General features: G+C 48.6%; 2 protein-coding genes across 2 annotated transcripts; both read right to left on the bottom strand.

Annotated features, from left to right (window-relative positions):
• Positions 1–309: 309 nt before the first annotated feature.
• On the bottom strand, positions 310–5060 carry LOC123071386 (ATP-dependent zinc metalloprotease FTSH 3, mitochondrial). The gene is made up of 8 exons (XM_044494928.1): positions 4842–5060; positions 4473–4710; positions 4331–4390; positions 3684–3811; positions 2570–3046; positions 1625–2392; positions 1201–1428; positions 310–1107 (listed from the first exon to the last, which is right to left on the bottom strand). The coding sequence occupies exons 1-8, from the start codon at positions 4893–4895 to the stop codon at positions 652–654; spliced, it is 2409 nt and encodes an 802-aa protein (XP_044350863.1). The 5' UTR covers positions 4896–5060; the 3' UTR covers positions 310–651.
• Positions 5061–8764: 3704 nt separating this feature from the next.
• On the bottom strand, positions 8765–13629 carry LOC123071387 (WRKY transcription factor 72B). Its single transcript, XM_044494929.1, has 3 exons — positions 13258–13629; positions 13028–13171; positions 8765–9525 (listed from the first exon to the last, which is right to left on the bottom strand). The coding sequence occupies exons 1-3, from the start codon at positions 13620–13622 to the stop codon at positions 9072–9074; spliced, it is 963 nt and encodes a 320-aa protein (XP_044350864.1). The 5' UTR covers positions 13623–13629; the 3' UTR covers positions 8765–9071.
• Between the last annotated feature and the right edge of the window lie 321 nt (positions 13630–13950).

A 13950-nucleotide genomic window follows, 5' to 3' on the forward strand; every position in this document is an offset into this window, starting at 1 on the left:
TCAGGCGAGCTGAAACACCCGATTTCATCAGCAGAGCTGCATAAAAGATTCAAGGAAATATCGTTGCATTTTGTGGTGGCAATTTCAGGTGAAGGTAGTGAATAGATTATGACTACAAGATCACCTACGGAGAGTCGACGGCGTTTCCGATCAGAAAAAGGGAGCTCTATATACAGCTTGGCATGACTTACGAAATCTCTGCAGGAATTGTGCACCTTCTACTTATAGTCTGGCACTGATACGTGAAAAAAATGCATGCACTGATGCACAGTTGTATGATTTCAGTGCAGTTCATGAAAGAAACACTGGTTAGTAAATTGCTTGATTCATTGCTCCAACAAATTGCCATTGTCATGCAAAGATGCGAAACTACAGAGTAAAACAAACAGGACAGAACATTCTAGATAGCTCACAGTGCCACTGAAACAACAGTTTTTCATCAGCAGAGCTGGGTAACAGGATTCAAGGAAAAATCCCACGGCGTTTTTGCAGTGAATAGATTATGACTACAGGATCACCTACGGGGAGTCGACGACGTCTCGTAGAAAAATGGGAGTTCTAGGGCTCGACAAAGGCATTCATTTATACAGCTCGCCATGCCAAATAGGGTTATGAAATCTTTATGTGCAACGCAATACGGTGTTGTCCAAGTTAGGTTGGCACTGGCTCGCCAACGGATGATGATGGGTCAACTTCACCACTCTTACTGTCCTCAGAATCCATGAAACCTTGTTTGAAGCGATCATAATTTGTTGGCTCATCTGTCTTGAATGGGCGTTCTCCAAGAACCCGGATCAGATCATCCTGATGGAGGACCTCCTTCTCAAGCAAAAGCTCTGCAACTTGGGCAACTTTGTCCTTGTGCTTCCTTATCAGCTCAGTAGTGGTGTTGTAGGCCTTGGCAACCAATTCCCTCACCTCAGTGTCAATCATGGATGCGGTCTGCCCGCTATATGGCTTGTCCATCCAAAAACCATCATCCCTTTGAGGGAAAGATAGAAGCCCAACCTTTTCACTGAAGCCATATACTGCAACCTGCTGGTAAGTCATTTTAGTAACTTTCTCCAGATCATTCTGAGCACCAGTCGAGATCTTCCCAATCAAAACCTGGGGAGGAAAGAAAAATTATGCCACTCACTAGGTTGCTACGACAACAAAACTCGGTTATACAAGCAAAGGATCTATGAGATGTTGTGTTACCTCCTCAGCGGCTCGGCCACCTAGGGTCATGCATGTCCTGTCAAAAAACTGTTCTTTTGTCATCAAAAGATTCTCACTTGGTACGTACTGAGCAAAGCCTAGAGCAGCTGTTCCACGAGGTACAATTGTAACTTTAAGGAGTGGCTCTGCATGCTCCAAAAACCATCCAGCAACAGCATGACCAGATTCATGGTAAGCAACGGTTCGACGCTCCAGTTTGCTAATGACCTACACGGATCAATAAGTACATAGTCAAGAATATGAATATCAGTACCGTATGTCCATTTATCTATAGTTCAATTAAAGTCACATCGTATCAAGGCATGCCTTCCACTAGCTGCATCCAATGTTGTATTATTTACACTGGACAGTAGATACAGCGAGATTATCTTAACTACTGGATTGGGGCTAAATGGAATCTTACCGTATTTTTCTTCTCCAAGCCTCCAATTACCCTATCAATTGCAGATTCAAAATGCTGCATTGTAATCAGTTTCTCATCTCTTCTTGCAGTAATTAAAGCAGCCTCGTTACAGATATTGGCAATATCTGCTCCAGCAAATCCAGGTGTCAACGCAGCTAATCTTTGTGAATAGAACGACGGCTCCTTATCCAGTTTTAGCTTTGCAAGGTAGATGCGGAATATTTGTTCACGGCCATTTATGTCCGGCCTATCAATACTTATCTGACGATCAAATCTTCCCGGTCTTAGCAAAGCCTGATCCAGGATGTCAGGTCTATTTGTGCCAGCAAGTACAACAACCCCAGCTGTTGTTCCAAACCCATCCATCTCTACAAGCAACTGGTTCAACGTGTTTTCACGCTCACTATTCCCACCGGAAAACCCTCCACGGCCTCTTGCACGACCAATTGCATCAATTTCATCAATAAATACAATACTGGGTGCACATTCCCGAGCTTCTTGAAATAAGCTTCTCACCCTGGATGGTCCAACACCAACAAACATTTCCAAGAAGTCTGAACCAGAAATAGACAAGAAAGGTACACCAGACTCTCCAGCAGTAGCTTTAGCAAGGAGAGTCTTTCCTGTGCCAGGGGGGCCACAAAGAAGAGCACCCTTCGGTATTTTAGCTCCCAGTGCTTCATATTTGTCAGGATTTTTCAGGAAATGAACAAATTCCATGATTTCTTGTTTAGCTTCATCACAACCAGCTACATCCTTAAAGAAAACCTGCAATATACAAAAAAAAGGATTACTTGAGTTGAACCATATTTGTGTTCAGCTTTGCTGTTGTTTGGCAATGATGAACCCAGTCAAAGCTCCTTTACTATATGATGGAAGCAAGAAATGATCTTACAGATTGTATCAAATTAGCGATGGAACAAAACAGCAGACACAGAAACTAACCTTGTTTTTGGAGTTTTTATCCATCTTTGTCACTTGAGCTTTTCCAATACTGAAAATACTACGGCCTCCTTGCCCAGAACCACCACCAATACTAATCGACATCTTTCTCCCCACCACATATAGCAATCCAACAATGAAAAGTGTCGGGGCAAACTCCATGATTTCCTGGAACCAGCTTATCTTATCAGCATAAATTACAGGGATGTAATCATGTCGATCTATCCCCAATGCTTCCTGGGCCTCTTCTAACTTCTCTTCAAAAGAATCAACACTTCCAATATTAAAGTAATACTTGTATTTGCTAGGAGGCTCTTGACCAGGAAGATGACTGGTAGTGATACTTGTATCACTATGCTGGTTTTGCTTGGTTGAGGGTGAACTTCTGACATGAACTTTTGCAACTGTCTTGTTTATAACAACGATGCGGTCAACTAACCCAGGTTCTAAAAGCTTGTTCTTAAATTCTTGAAAGCTTATCTGCAACAGTTAGAAGCAAATGGGCCTTATGAGTTATAGTGGACTAGTAAAAGAAACTACATCCTGTATATAAAAAATGAAACAGATATTAAACTATTGATTAATATAGATCTATCATATCAGGTGTTAGCAGGACGGCAGGAGGTACAGTAGGATATATCTTACAGACTGAAAATAATAAAATATAAAACGCATGGTAGCAATGCCATAAAGCAATATTAATAACTAGGGTAGTAAGATATGTCATCAGTTGTGAACTACTGGGGTGTATTTGTGGCAAGCTGCAAGGAATCGAATATTTGGGTGCAACTATGAAGTTACTTCTTTTCAGTAACATTAGTAATTGATAAAAAATAGAGAAATACCATATAGTAAGAACATCCAAAGGAAAAGCACATGTTTTCTCTACCTCTTAGCTAGATCAGACCACCAAATATTTCTTTCAAAAGAGTTTAATCATTTATACAACCACCTGGCACCACTCAAACTGGATGCTGAAGCAATTTCCATATTCAAATAATGTACACACCACATTTAAATGAACCAACTCTTTTCAGATGTCTATGCATAAGAGATCAGGTGACCAACACAATTAATCAAACTGGCAATGGCTATTATTATTGTATAAACAGAGTACCTCCTTCTCTGATGAACCCGATAATGTTGCTAGTAATAGGCCAAGAAGGAATACAGGACCAATAGAGTCCTGGAATAGCTTCAGAAGTTTCTCCTGGACATTTGGCTGACCACCTGAATTGGATTCATCTGCATAGTACACAGAGGAAGCAATAACATTAGTGCACGGCTCGGCACGCCAAGTTAAAAGGACCAAATGCACTCAAACGCGTGAAAGCTGCAAACTTGCAGGCACATTTGTACATGTTCATGATGGTACACTCCTTTTTGAGGCAAACTACAAGCAGATGTGACACATAACACTCAAAAGACTAGCTAAAGCTACATATCCCCTCTGTCCAAAAGTGCAAGATCATGGGATCCAAGCAGTCAATTTTTTTAAGACTTTGACCATTAGTAGTATATGTGAAAATATACATACTGGCGATATGAGGATAATGAAACAGGATTTGTCTTGCAAAATCCCTCAACTTTCTTTTTCAAATGCACGGCAGAACCATTGCCCACTCTATTAGTAGGAGAAGCAAAAGACAATAACAAGGCTATGTATAAGAGACAGGAAAATAGGTTCCATAGACAACTCCATGGATTTCCTAAACTATAAAAATACTGTGCAGTGCAGAACTGCAAATGAAAACCACAACTTACTCTTCGATTCAGACTTGTTGCTCCCATCCCCTTTCGGCACCTCCTTCTCCTTGGGGAAATCTGAACCATCAAGGGACGCATCATCAACACAGCCACCAACCAAGCGGATCAAAGGAACACCAAAATAGGGAAGAAAGCTTACTCTTTTTCGACTGGTCGGAGAACAGCCGCCGGGACTGCGAGTTGGCGAGCAGGGACCTCCCGTCTCGGACCTTCCCGGCCCCATTGGCCGCCGCAGCCCGGCTCCCCAGAGCGGACGTCAGGTAGCGACGCACGAGCCGCAGCCCGGCGCCCTCACCGCCGGGCAGCAGCGGCGACGGCGGCGGCGAAGGCGAAGGCAGCGGTGCGCGGAACACGCCATGGCCCCCGAGCAGATAACCCTAGGTGGGCGAACATTGCATACCGTGAGCCGATGCACCTGGAGCCGCCGGACCGAACAGACGGAGAGGAAGAGACTGCGGGGTCGGAGGAAGAGAGAGAGAGAGAGAGAGAGAGAGAGAGAGAGACTAACCTGGCGCGACCGGGAGGAGCGCGCGAGCGCGCGGGAGAGAGTGGAGAGGCTCATGGCGGCGGCGGCGAGGGCATGAGGAGGGGGGGCTGCGGCCTAGGGTTTCGGCCGCGCGATCGAGCGCCCGATTCTTCCTCTTTTCTCCTTTTCTCTCGCGGGTCGGTGCGGTCCGTGTGAGAAGGACGAAGGACGGAGTGGCGAGACGAGACGACGGTTTGATTTGCGGCGGCGGAGGGCGACTGCTTCGTGTTTGTGATCGGGCCAGGTGTACACGTGGCGGTGTTTAACGATGTGTTGAGCGTTCTCGTTTTGGATTCCAGTTCTAGTTTTCCTTTTAGAATAGTGTGAGCACCTCATTAAAAACGCCAAACCTGGATCAATTTTGTGTTCAGACCCTGTAAAAGTTCGTGACACCATAAACATTTTACAGGCCACCGAAAACGTGAGTCTCAGGCTGTGTTTGGTTGAGCTGCAGATTCTTCAAAAGCTGCTGTGGAAAAGCTGCTGAAGAAAAGCTGCTGTGAAAATGCTGCTGTTGAAAAGTTGAAGGGTGTTTGGTTAAAACAACTGTGAAACTGTAGATTTAACTGTGAAATGTCTATAATGCCCCGGAGCATGAGTGAATATGTTTATATGCTAATTAACCACAAAGCAGTGATATGTACATTTGTACGTAACTGAACCATCATTTTGTAAAGGAAAATTATGACAATTTAGGTGATTCATAGGTAACACATACACAATTAAAAGACTATACTTTGATGTTTGCTGTTTCTTTTACATGACATTCATACAGACATACACATTTTCTACATAATTAGGCATATCAAGTTAGAAAATTACAAACAAATTAAGCAAAAAAACAATGGAATAACTAAACACCAGGATGAGGCGGTAGATTGGTGCTGTAGGGGCGACCCCTGTGAGGGAGTTGGGGGAGGAGGATGGAGGGAGTTGGGAGGGGGAGGAGGAGGAGGGCGGAGGGAGGTGCGAGGGGGAGGAGGAGGACGGAGCCGGGTACGCTGGCGCCGCCGACCGGTCGGACCTGTGCATCAGGACAGAGGAGGACGGGAGGAATGGAGGAGCAGGGAGCAGTGAGGAAGAGGGAGGAGAGTTCCTGGGGGCTGAGCACGTGGCTGCAACGGGGCGCCGGAGCGAGCGACGTCGATGGCCGGAGCTGGCGCCAGTGGTGGGCGGCGGCGGCTGCCAACCCTAGCTGCTTCGACGACTCCTCATGTGTGAGCGAGCAGAGGGGATAAGCTCGTGCGTGCGTTTCCTCTGTATGGATCGAGAGAAATAACTGAACCCGTATGCCTTGGGAGTGGCATGGTGGGTAAATAACATCAATTCCCATGGGGACAGCTAAAAGTGGTCGGTTTAGAATCTGTGGAAGTTGGGGTAGCCCGGCTGCGAAAATTACACTACGAGAAAGCTACAGATTCTTACAAGCAGCTGTGAGAAATTACCCCTTTGGTTGGCTTTTAGCTTCTCAAAAGCAGAAGTTGGGAAAAGCTGCACAACCAAACACAGCCTGAATCTATATTTATACCATTCGGAGGGCAGTATATAGGCCACAAACTGGCCGGAATTCTTCGCTCTCCACGCGCACCGCCGTCCGTACCAGAGGGCTCCAGACATAGATTTCTTGCGGCTCCGGCGAAGTCTGGCATTCTCTTTACGTTTCCTCGCCTCAATCCCAATTCCATAGATTTCTTGCTTTTGATTCCATCAAACATGTCACCGTCATGCAAAGCCAATAAAAAGGGCAGAGGCAGAGGTTGTGAATTTAGTGAAAAATTGATGTTGTAAATTGCAGATTTGACAAGATATTTTGAAGTGTACATTGTTAGTGTGTATTGACTATTTTGGTTTTGCATCAAAAAAAAATATTTAAGACTTTGCCCTTTCTTTAAAAATACGTCCTCTGACACTAATCATACATGCGTTTAATTTTTGCCGGTCATAACGGGTAATTAATTTGACAACTTACAATCTCATCTCGTCGCCCATGTGTACGATTGTACGGAAAGAGCAAGCATTCAAAATCCCTCATTTGTGATCCTGCACTAGATACTAGGAGAATTCACGCCAGGCATAAACCCGATACCTGAAGCCTAAACCCGAAAAACCCGAACCCGCATAACCCGAACACCATGTCGGGTAGCAGATTTAAAAACCCAAATTTAATTCGTGTAATTCGGGTAAAAGGCCACGGTACCGGAATAGCCCGGAATAACTAGTCAGTCCAGCAAACACCCCGCAGAGAGAGAGAAGGCCCAGCCCAAAATGCTCCTGCCCCGGACCCCCGCAAGCAAAACCATGTTCAGCGTGACCTAGTCGCCCCCGAAGTCCCAACCCCCCACCCAACCCCACATTGTCTGCCGCCATGCCCTAGCCCTAGCAAAGAATACCACACAGAGAGAGAAGGCGTAGCCCAAAATGCCCCCGCCCCCCGCCCCCTGCAAGCAAAACCACACGCAGCGTGACCTAGCCGCCCCAACCCCCCCCCCCCCCCCCACACACACACACACCCACACCCACACCCACATCGCCTGCCACCATATGGGATGAAGACATCTTTGTGTGGCAGTGTTTTTGTTTGCTATTTGACTGAAGTACTTTGTGGTCTTTTGCGTCTCATTGTGTTTGATGCTCCTGCTAAGTGTGAACTTTGTATGTGTCATTGGCTCATTATTGTCCTGAAAATCTGAACTTAGTCGGTCACTTGGTCATTTCGTTGTGCTGCTGCCTACTGAATTGCTTGCTATTATGTGGCAGACCTGAGCTTATGTTTCCACTTCGTTATGTGGCTCAATTGTTTGTTGTTAAGTGTTATGTATTATGCTACTGCCTATTGTTGGTCATTTCGTTGTTATGGTGTACAAATACTATTGTGTGCATCTGTTTAAAACTTGCAATGCTGCATGAGCTGCTATTATGTTGCTGAAATTTGTTTATTGTTGTCATTTGTTGTTATGCAGCTCAAAATCTGCAAAATTGTGCAGAAATGTTGCCGAATTTTTGCAGAAATATTGCGCAAAACTGAACTTATGCTGGCATTTTTTGTCAACATTTACTACTTTGGGTAGTACGGGTATTACCTGAACCCAAACCCGATTTTGCGGATAGCAAACTTTCCACAAAAATTTTGGGCACCATTTTTGGAATCCCGAATTTGCGAGTAAACCCGAACGCCCAGTGGGAGAAGAGTGATTAGGTTTTTGGGCGCGTGACTGCTCGTTGTTGTTCCTTTACTTTGACTACATCCACACACACCTCTCCGACATTGTTATGGGCTAACACCCCAAAGTCAGTCCAAATTGTTGTCGGCATGCAGCCGCCTCCTCTCCAGAAAATATTAGGGTTCCCTCTGCCTCCCGCCGCCGCCGCCGCTGGTCCATCTCGTCTCCGATGGCCTTAGGGCCATGGGGGCGCGGTGGATCCCGAGCTTTGCCAGTGGAAGGGCTCTGTTTTTAGATGTTTCTTCGAGTTTCGTTAGGGTTTGTGTCATGGTCAGGAAGACAAGACTGCGACGGCTTCCTGAAGATGGAAGGCTCTCCCCGCCTAGACCCCATTCGGATCATGCTTCTAGCATCTTCAGTGGGCGTGTGGAGGTGTGTCTTCAGCGGATCTGTCTTTGGTGGTTTTTCTCGGATCTGGTTGTCGTTCATCTTCGTTCGTGTGTCTTTAGGTTGGATCCTTCCGATGTACGCTACTCTTCATCGGTGGCGGTTGCTGTTCTAGTGCGCTGGTTCTACGGGGCCTTAGCACGACGACTCCCTGACTGTCTACTATAAAAAGTGTTGCCCGGCTCCACCAAAGGAGAGGCGATGACGACATCGCTTCAATGCTTGTAGTTGTCGCTATGTGGTCTACGGATCTGAATGTAATTTTTATTATTTCTAGTGTTCGTTGCACTGCCATGATTAAAGATGAACAAATCGAAAGTTTTTTCATAATAACACACACCCCGAAGCCGCCAAGAAGAAGGTCAGGTAGTACATGTTTCAGCAGGTATACCGATGATATAACCCAATCAGCTACTGCTACATGTTTCAGCAGGTATTACTCACTAGTGTCGCGCACTCGAGGCCCACCAACATGGTTACCACAATCGTTCATATGATCTTTTGACGATCTCTACGGTGTACGTTGTATACTCCTAATTATACCCTGGTACGCCGAACGTCATAGTAGACGCTCTCGCCCTAGTGGCCTAGCTGGTCACCTCGATCAGATCCTCTCCACGGGAAGTAGAGCTTCCAGGGACCATGGTGAGTCCAGACTAGAAGAAGAAAGCACAGTTGCGTCAACGGCAGCAGCAGAATGCGGCAGGGAAGAGGCCAAGGAGTCCGTCGGCGTCACACGCTGCACGGCGCCATGGGCGCGTCGTCCCTCGTGACGCCCCTGCAGCGGCTCGTTGCCTTCTCGTCGCGCATCGTCGCCGGACGATGTTCCATATGTTGGCCGTACGCTGCAGCCGATCCCCGCGCCGGCGACGGCGTCGCCCGCCGCGCCGGGTAGGTCCGCGGCGGCGTCCGGGGGCTGGACGCGCCGGAGTGTCGTCGTCTGCGGGCCGTGGAGGTGCGACCCCTCGTAGGTGACGACGAGCATCTCCGGGTCGTCCGTGGACTTCTCGACGTGCTTCTTGGCGCTGCACCGTGCGCTGGTGCACTTGTAGTAGCTCCTGCATGCGTGCGGAAACGAGAGGTCAATGACACGTACGTGCATGGTCAATCGTTACTAAAAAAGCGCCCTTGAAAAATCTATGTATTTTGTCGCCGCAAGAGTGTTTTTATGCTTGTCTTTTTAACGAAGATCAATTTATTATCTTATTTATTAATTATACATAGAAGAGAGTTGACCAGCTAATTTGTTGAAAACCGAAGAGAATACCAACTCAAATTCCTGCGAGGCACACAGGATACCCTGCACACCTTTTTAAAGAGGGTCACGTCAAACAGTACTCATGCATTATCATCATCATTTATCTTCTACAAGGCGTCATGGTCATCCTAAACCCTGAGGAAATGGCTTCCATTTCGCCATAGACGATAGTTGACCCAAGTAGATCCATGCGAAAACTCAGCCTCTTACGAGAAGACAATGCAGATCCAACTTTGACGAAAAACTAGGTAAGATTGACGGCGTGGAATACCACCAAATGGATCACCGACTACCGTCATCATCCGCCACCAAGACTCTACCACCACAACCCCGACTTCTCAGTAACGAATAGGCGAACGTTAGGCGCCGGCCGACCGGCCGAAATTTGGGCCGGTCTCCGCGCGGCCCTCCGATTTGAGCCCCAGCGCCGTTGGATTCTCTCCCCTTTCCCCGATTCATTTCCTTCCTCACGCATTGGAAAAACAAATCCCCTCTTCTACTGATCAACGCGCACTCCCCTTTCCACCATGCGCTCCTCACAACTCACAAGGCCCGAAGACCGCCATCGTCCCCTGGCCTGCACCGTTGCAACTCGTGGTCGCCACTGTCGCCGTTGGAAGCTTGCGCAGGCAGGCAGGCTGCCGCAGCGAACGTTGTCACGTTTGATGTTTCTCCCCGCAGCCCTTCATTCAGCAAGTGCGTGCGCCACAACATCCTCGCCGTCAAAGCACCGCCGTCAGCGGTTGCAACATCGGCGGAGCCGGCGCCCAGCAAAAAACGCCCTATGCTTTTCTCTCAGGTCACTGCCTCACCATGACCAACGCAGCAAAACCAAACGCCGGGTGTAGTTTTTGCAGGTTGCGGTTGCAGCCCACCTCAATCCACTTGTCGTTGTCACAAAACACAGCTTCCGTCGATTGAAACAAAAAGAAACGTCAGTTCCAGCTTCGTTCAGTAACGTTCCTTGCATCCCCGTCACCCAGTTGCAGCTCTTTTCACCATCGTCGTCGCTGCAAAAATCGCTACTGGTTGAAGCTTTTCTGAAGCCGGTTGAAGCTTTTTTGTCGCGGCTTGCACAAACAAGGCGCTGGTCGCAGCAACAAATCGCGTTGCCGGTTGAAGCTTTTCTGAAGCAGGTTGAAGCTTTTCTGTCGCAGCTTGCACAAAAAAAGGCGGGTTAGCAGTAACAAATCACGTTGCCGGTTGAAGCTTTTCTGAAGCAGGTTGAAGCTTTTCTGTCGTAGCTTGCACAAAAAAAGGCGTGTTCGCAGTAACAAAACACGCTGTCGGTTGAAACTTTTCTGCCGCCGCTTGAAGCTATCGGCGATGCCGGTTGTATCATCTGCACAGGCGTGTTCCAGCCCCGGGTGTCCTCATCTCCGGCGCCGGCAAGTGTCGATTGCAGCACGCTCGCGTCTGGGACTCGTCGTCTGCAGCACCCGTGCCTATCTTCTCCAGCGCCACAAGTGCTGGTTGTAGCAAAACGCGTCTGAGTTCGTCGTCTTCGGGGCGAGCGGCTGCAGCGGTGTCCAGCTCGACCATGACGAGAAGTTGGGTGTTGTTCCGCGGGAGGAGAGAAGGATGAGAAACGAGTGGCTGGAGGTGGAAGAAGCCTTAGAGGATAAGGAAAAAGCTTGGCGGCGTGTGGACCCGTGAAAGACGTGGCTTACGTCAATAGAGTACGAGAGAGTGCGCGAGCGACCGAGTCGACCGGCCGAAGCTTCGGCCGGTCGACCGGATATAAACGTTTCCCTAACGAGTAGGCCGAGGCAATTCCATAAACACATCGAAGAAGAGCCGACTATCTCAACCAATACTGCATGTCCGGCATCGCTGCACGTCATGGTTGCCCTAGAAGCCTCGATGTCAACACGGTCGCCTTCCTTGTCGCCGCAAGAGTTAAATGGATGGGAAGGGGAGGTGGTCGATAAGGCAGCATGTCCAAAACCAGCCCATTTTTCTGAATCTGGATGCCACGTGCAGCGTAGCGACACCTCTCATTATCCTACACGTCGTGCGTCTCCACACAGTGAGACCGACTCAAGCTCGAGTTCGGGGATGTGTAGTCCGAAAGACGAGCTTTCGCGGGAAGCGGTAGTACATGGAGGTCGCTGTTGCGAAATTAAAGGTTTCGCCGCTCCTCAACCGAACTGTTGAGCTCGCCATCACAGAGGCAATTAATCAAGTGGCCAGTTCGTTTATTAGATTGATTGAATGCTCGATCAGGTGGGTGCCACTGCCATAGTATGATCGATGATCGATGATTGACGAATCATTGACGGATGCTAGCTAAGCTGTCCTCGTCGGTTGCTATTGGACTGGATCCCGGTATCTTGTTAGTTAACTGCTGCTTAATTTAAGACGCGGCAGGTCTAATTAAGGGCTTGATGTAGGTTGACAACCTGGTTTTGGTTGGATATTTGGGTTGCAAACTTGGTGTTCTCGATCTCGTAGCTCGCACAGTACGTAAACTGGACCTGGACCGGAGTAGCACACGTGACGGCATGGCCGACAACCCGCGGCTTGGCCGGCCCCGGACACATGGACTGTCACCGCAGCGACTTTGCTCTCCAGCTGCTATCTACCGCGGCTCTATAGCTCTTCATGGTACTCCGAGTCTCCGACGAATGGGACCCACCAGTGTGTGCCAGGCTGATTTGATCAAACGTCCAACATCTTGTTTTTTTTAACCGGGCTTTCCTCTTTTCATTACTTGGACATGATGAAAATACTACATCAGTTTAGCATATCTAGGGATACAGGAAGAGGGAAAGGGAAAGAGACCACTGTACACGTCTACAGTAATCGGTTAGATGCATGCATATCCATTCATATGGGGGCAAGACTTCTCGAAAAGTGTATCGTTCCTCGTAGGGATGGAGACATGGTGTTTTGCGGATTGGTGGTTACGATAACAGGCCGGGTGCTCTGCTGTTGGATTCGACCTGTGAAGCTAAACTTAGTCCGTAGTCTGTGGTGTTTGAGCTGTGGGTGTGTTCATTTGTGGCACTTCATGCTGTTGGATGTTCTCTTTTTTACTTCAGTTTGTATGATAAATGCTGGTAGTTTGTATTTGGGCTCGAACCAGATGGTTTCTTTAATAGAAATCGGAGGGATGGCCTCCTTCTTATTAAAAAAAGAATCAATCCATATGGGGGAAATTTCATTGAACTTTATGCATGCATGATCCAACTATGCATGCATGCATTCATGAAGAGCAAGCATCCAACAGCGATCAAAGTACACTAATTCAGAAAGTTGAAGTAGGCAGGAAGATAACTAGATGTATCGATCAACTGCACCTGGGATGAGGGTTGTTCTTGATGAACTTCTGCCCGTACTTCCTCCACCTGTACCCGTCCATCGGCGTCTTGCCGCCGCCGCAGCTCCTCACCTTGGTCGTGTGCCTGCTCTCCGGCGCCGTGCCCGGCGCTCCGTACCTGCGGCTTTGCGACCAAACACCATACACAGATTGCTTCATCAACGAACGTACAGCGATCGATCGGTGCAAAATACTCACGAGTGCACCTACAAATACAGCGAGCCGTAGCGCTGGCTGGAGGTGTACGGCCGAGACCACAGCGCCTTCTCGATGTCCCTGATCGTAGGGCCGGAGTACGACGAGCACAGAGCCATGCTCGACGCCGAAGCCTGCGGCAACGGCTCGTGCACGGCAGCGATGCTGCCGCCGCTGTTGCACGGCGCGGCGGCTGGGGCGCCTCCCGTGTCGCACGAGCGGTGGCGCTCCGAGTCGTCGGGCGGGGCCATGGAGCCGAGGAGGCTGTCATCGCTGAGGAGCTCCCGTATGAGCTGCTCGTCGAGCTCGCCGGGCCAAACGCCAGCCTCGTCACCGGCGGCGGTGGTTGCGACGTCGTGAGCCCTCAGCACATCTCCCATCTCTTGTTCCTGGACGAGGAACCCACGCTTGTGAAGGGATTGATTGGCCATATATAGCCCGCGTCTCACAGTCACAGGTGGGGAAAGGGAGTCTCCGTACTGAAGTGTTGAACTGGAACCGGCTTTCAGAAAAAAAAAAAATCAACCTCCACCGATGAAGAAAAGGACCATACATGTAAGAGCACCCATGGTGTTACGTTTTGCTGCTGTCGGCGTTCTGGAAACGGGGGTACCCAGACTTGCCTGACTGCGGCCTGCGACGTGGCTCAAGGAGTGATCCAGTACGGCCCATCTTCATCAACATATGCTCAAGACCCTCGCGAGGGGC

Source organism: Triticum aestivum, chromosome 3B (genome assembly GCF_018294505.1).
Source record: "Triticum aestivum cultivar Chinese Spring chromosome 3B, IWGSC CS RefSeq v2.1, whole genome shotgun sequence".
Lineage (NCBI taxonomy): Eukaryota > Viridiplantae > Streptophyta > Magnoliopsida > Poales > Poaceae > Triticum > Triticum aestivum.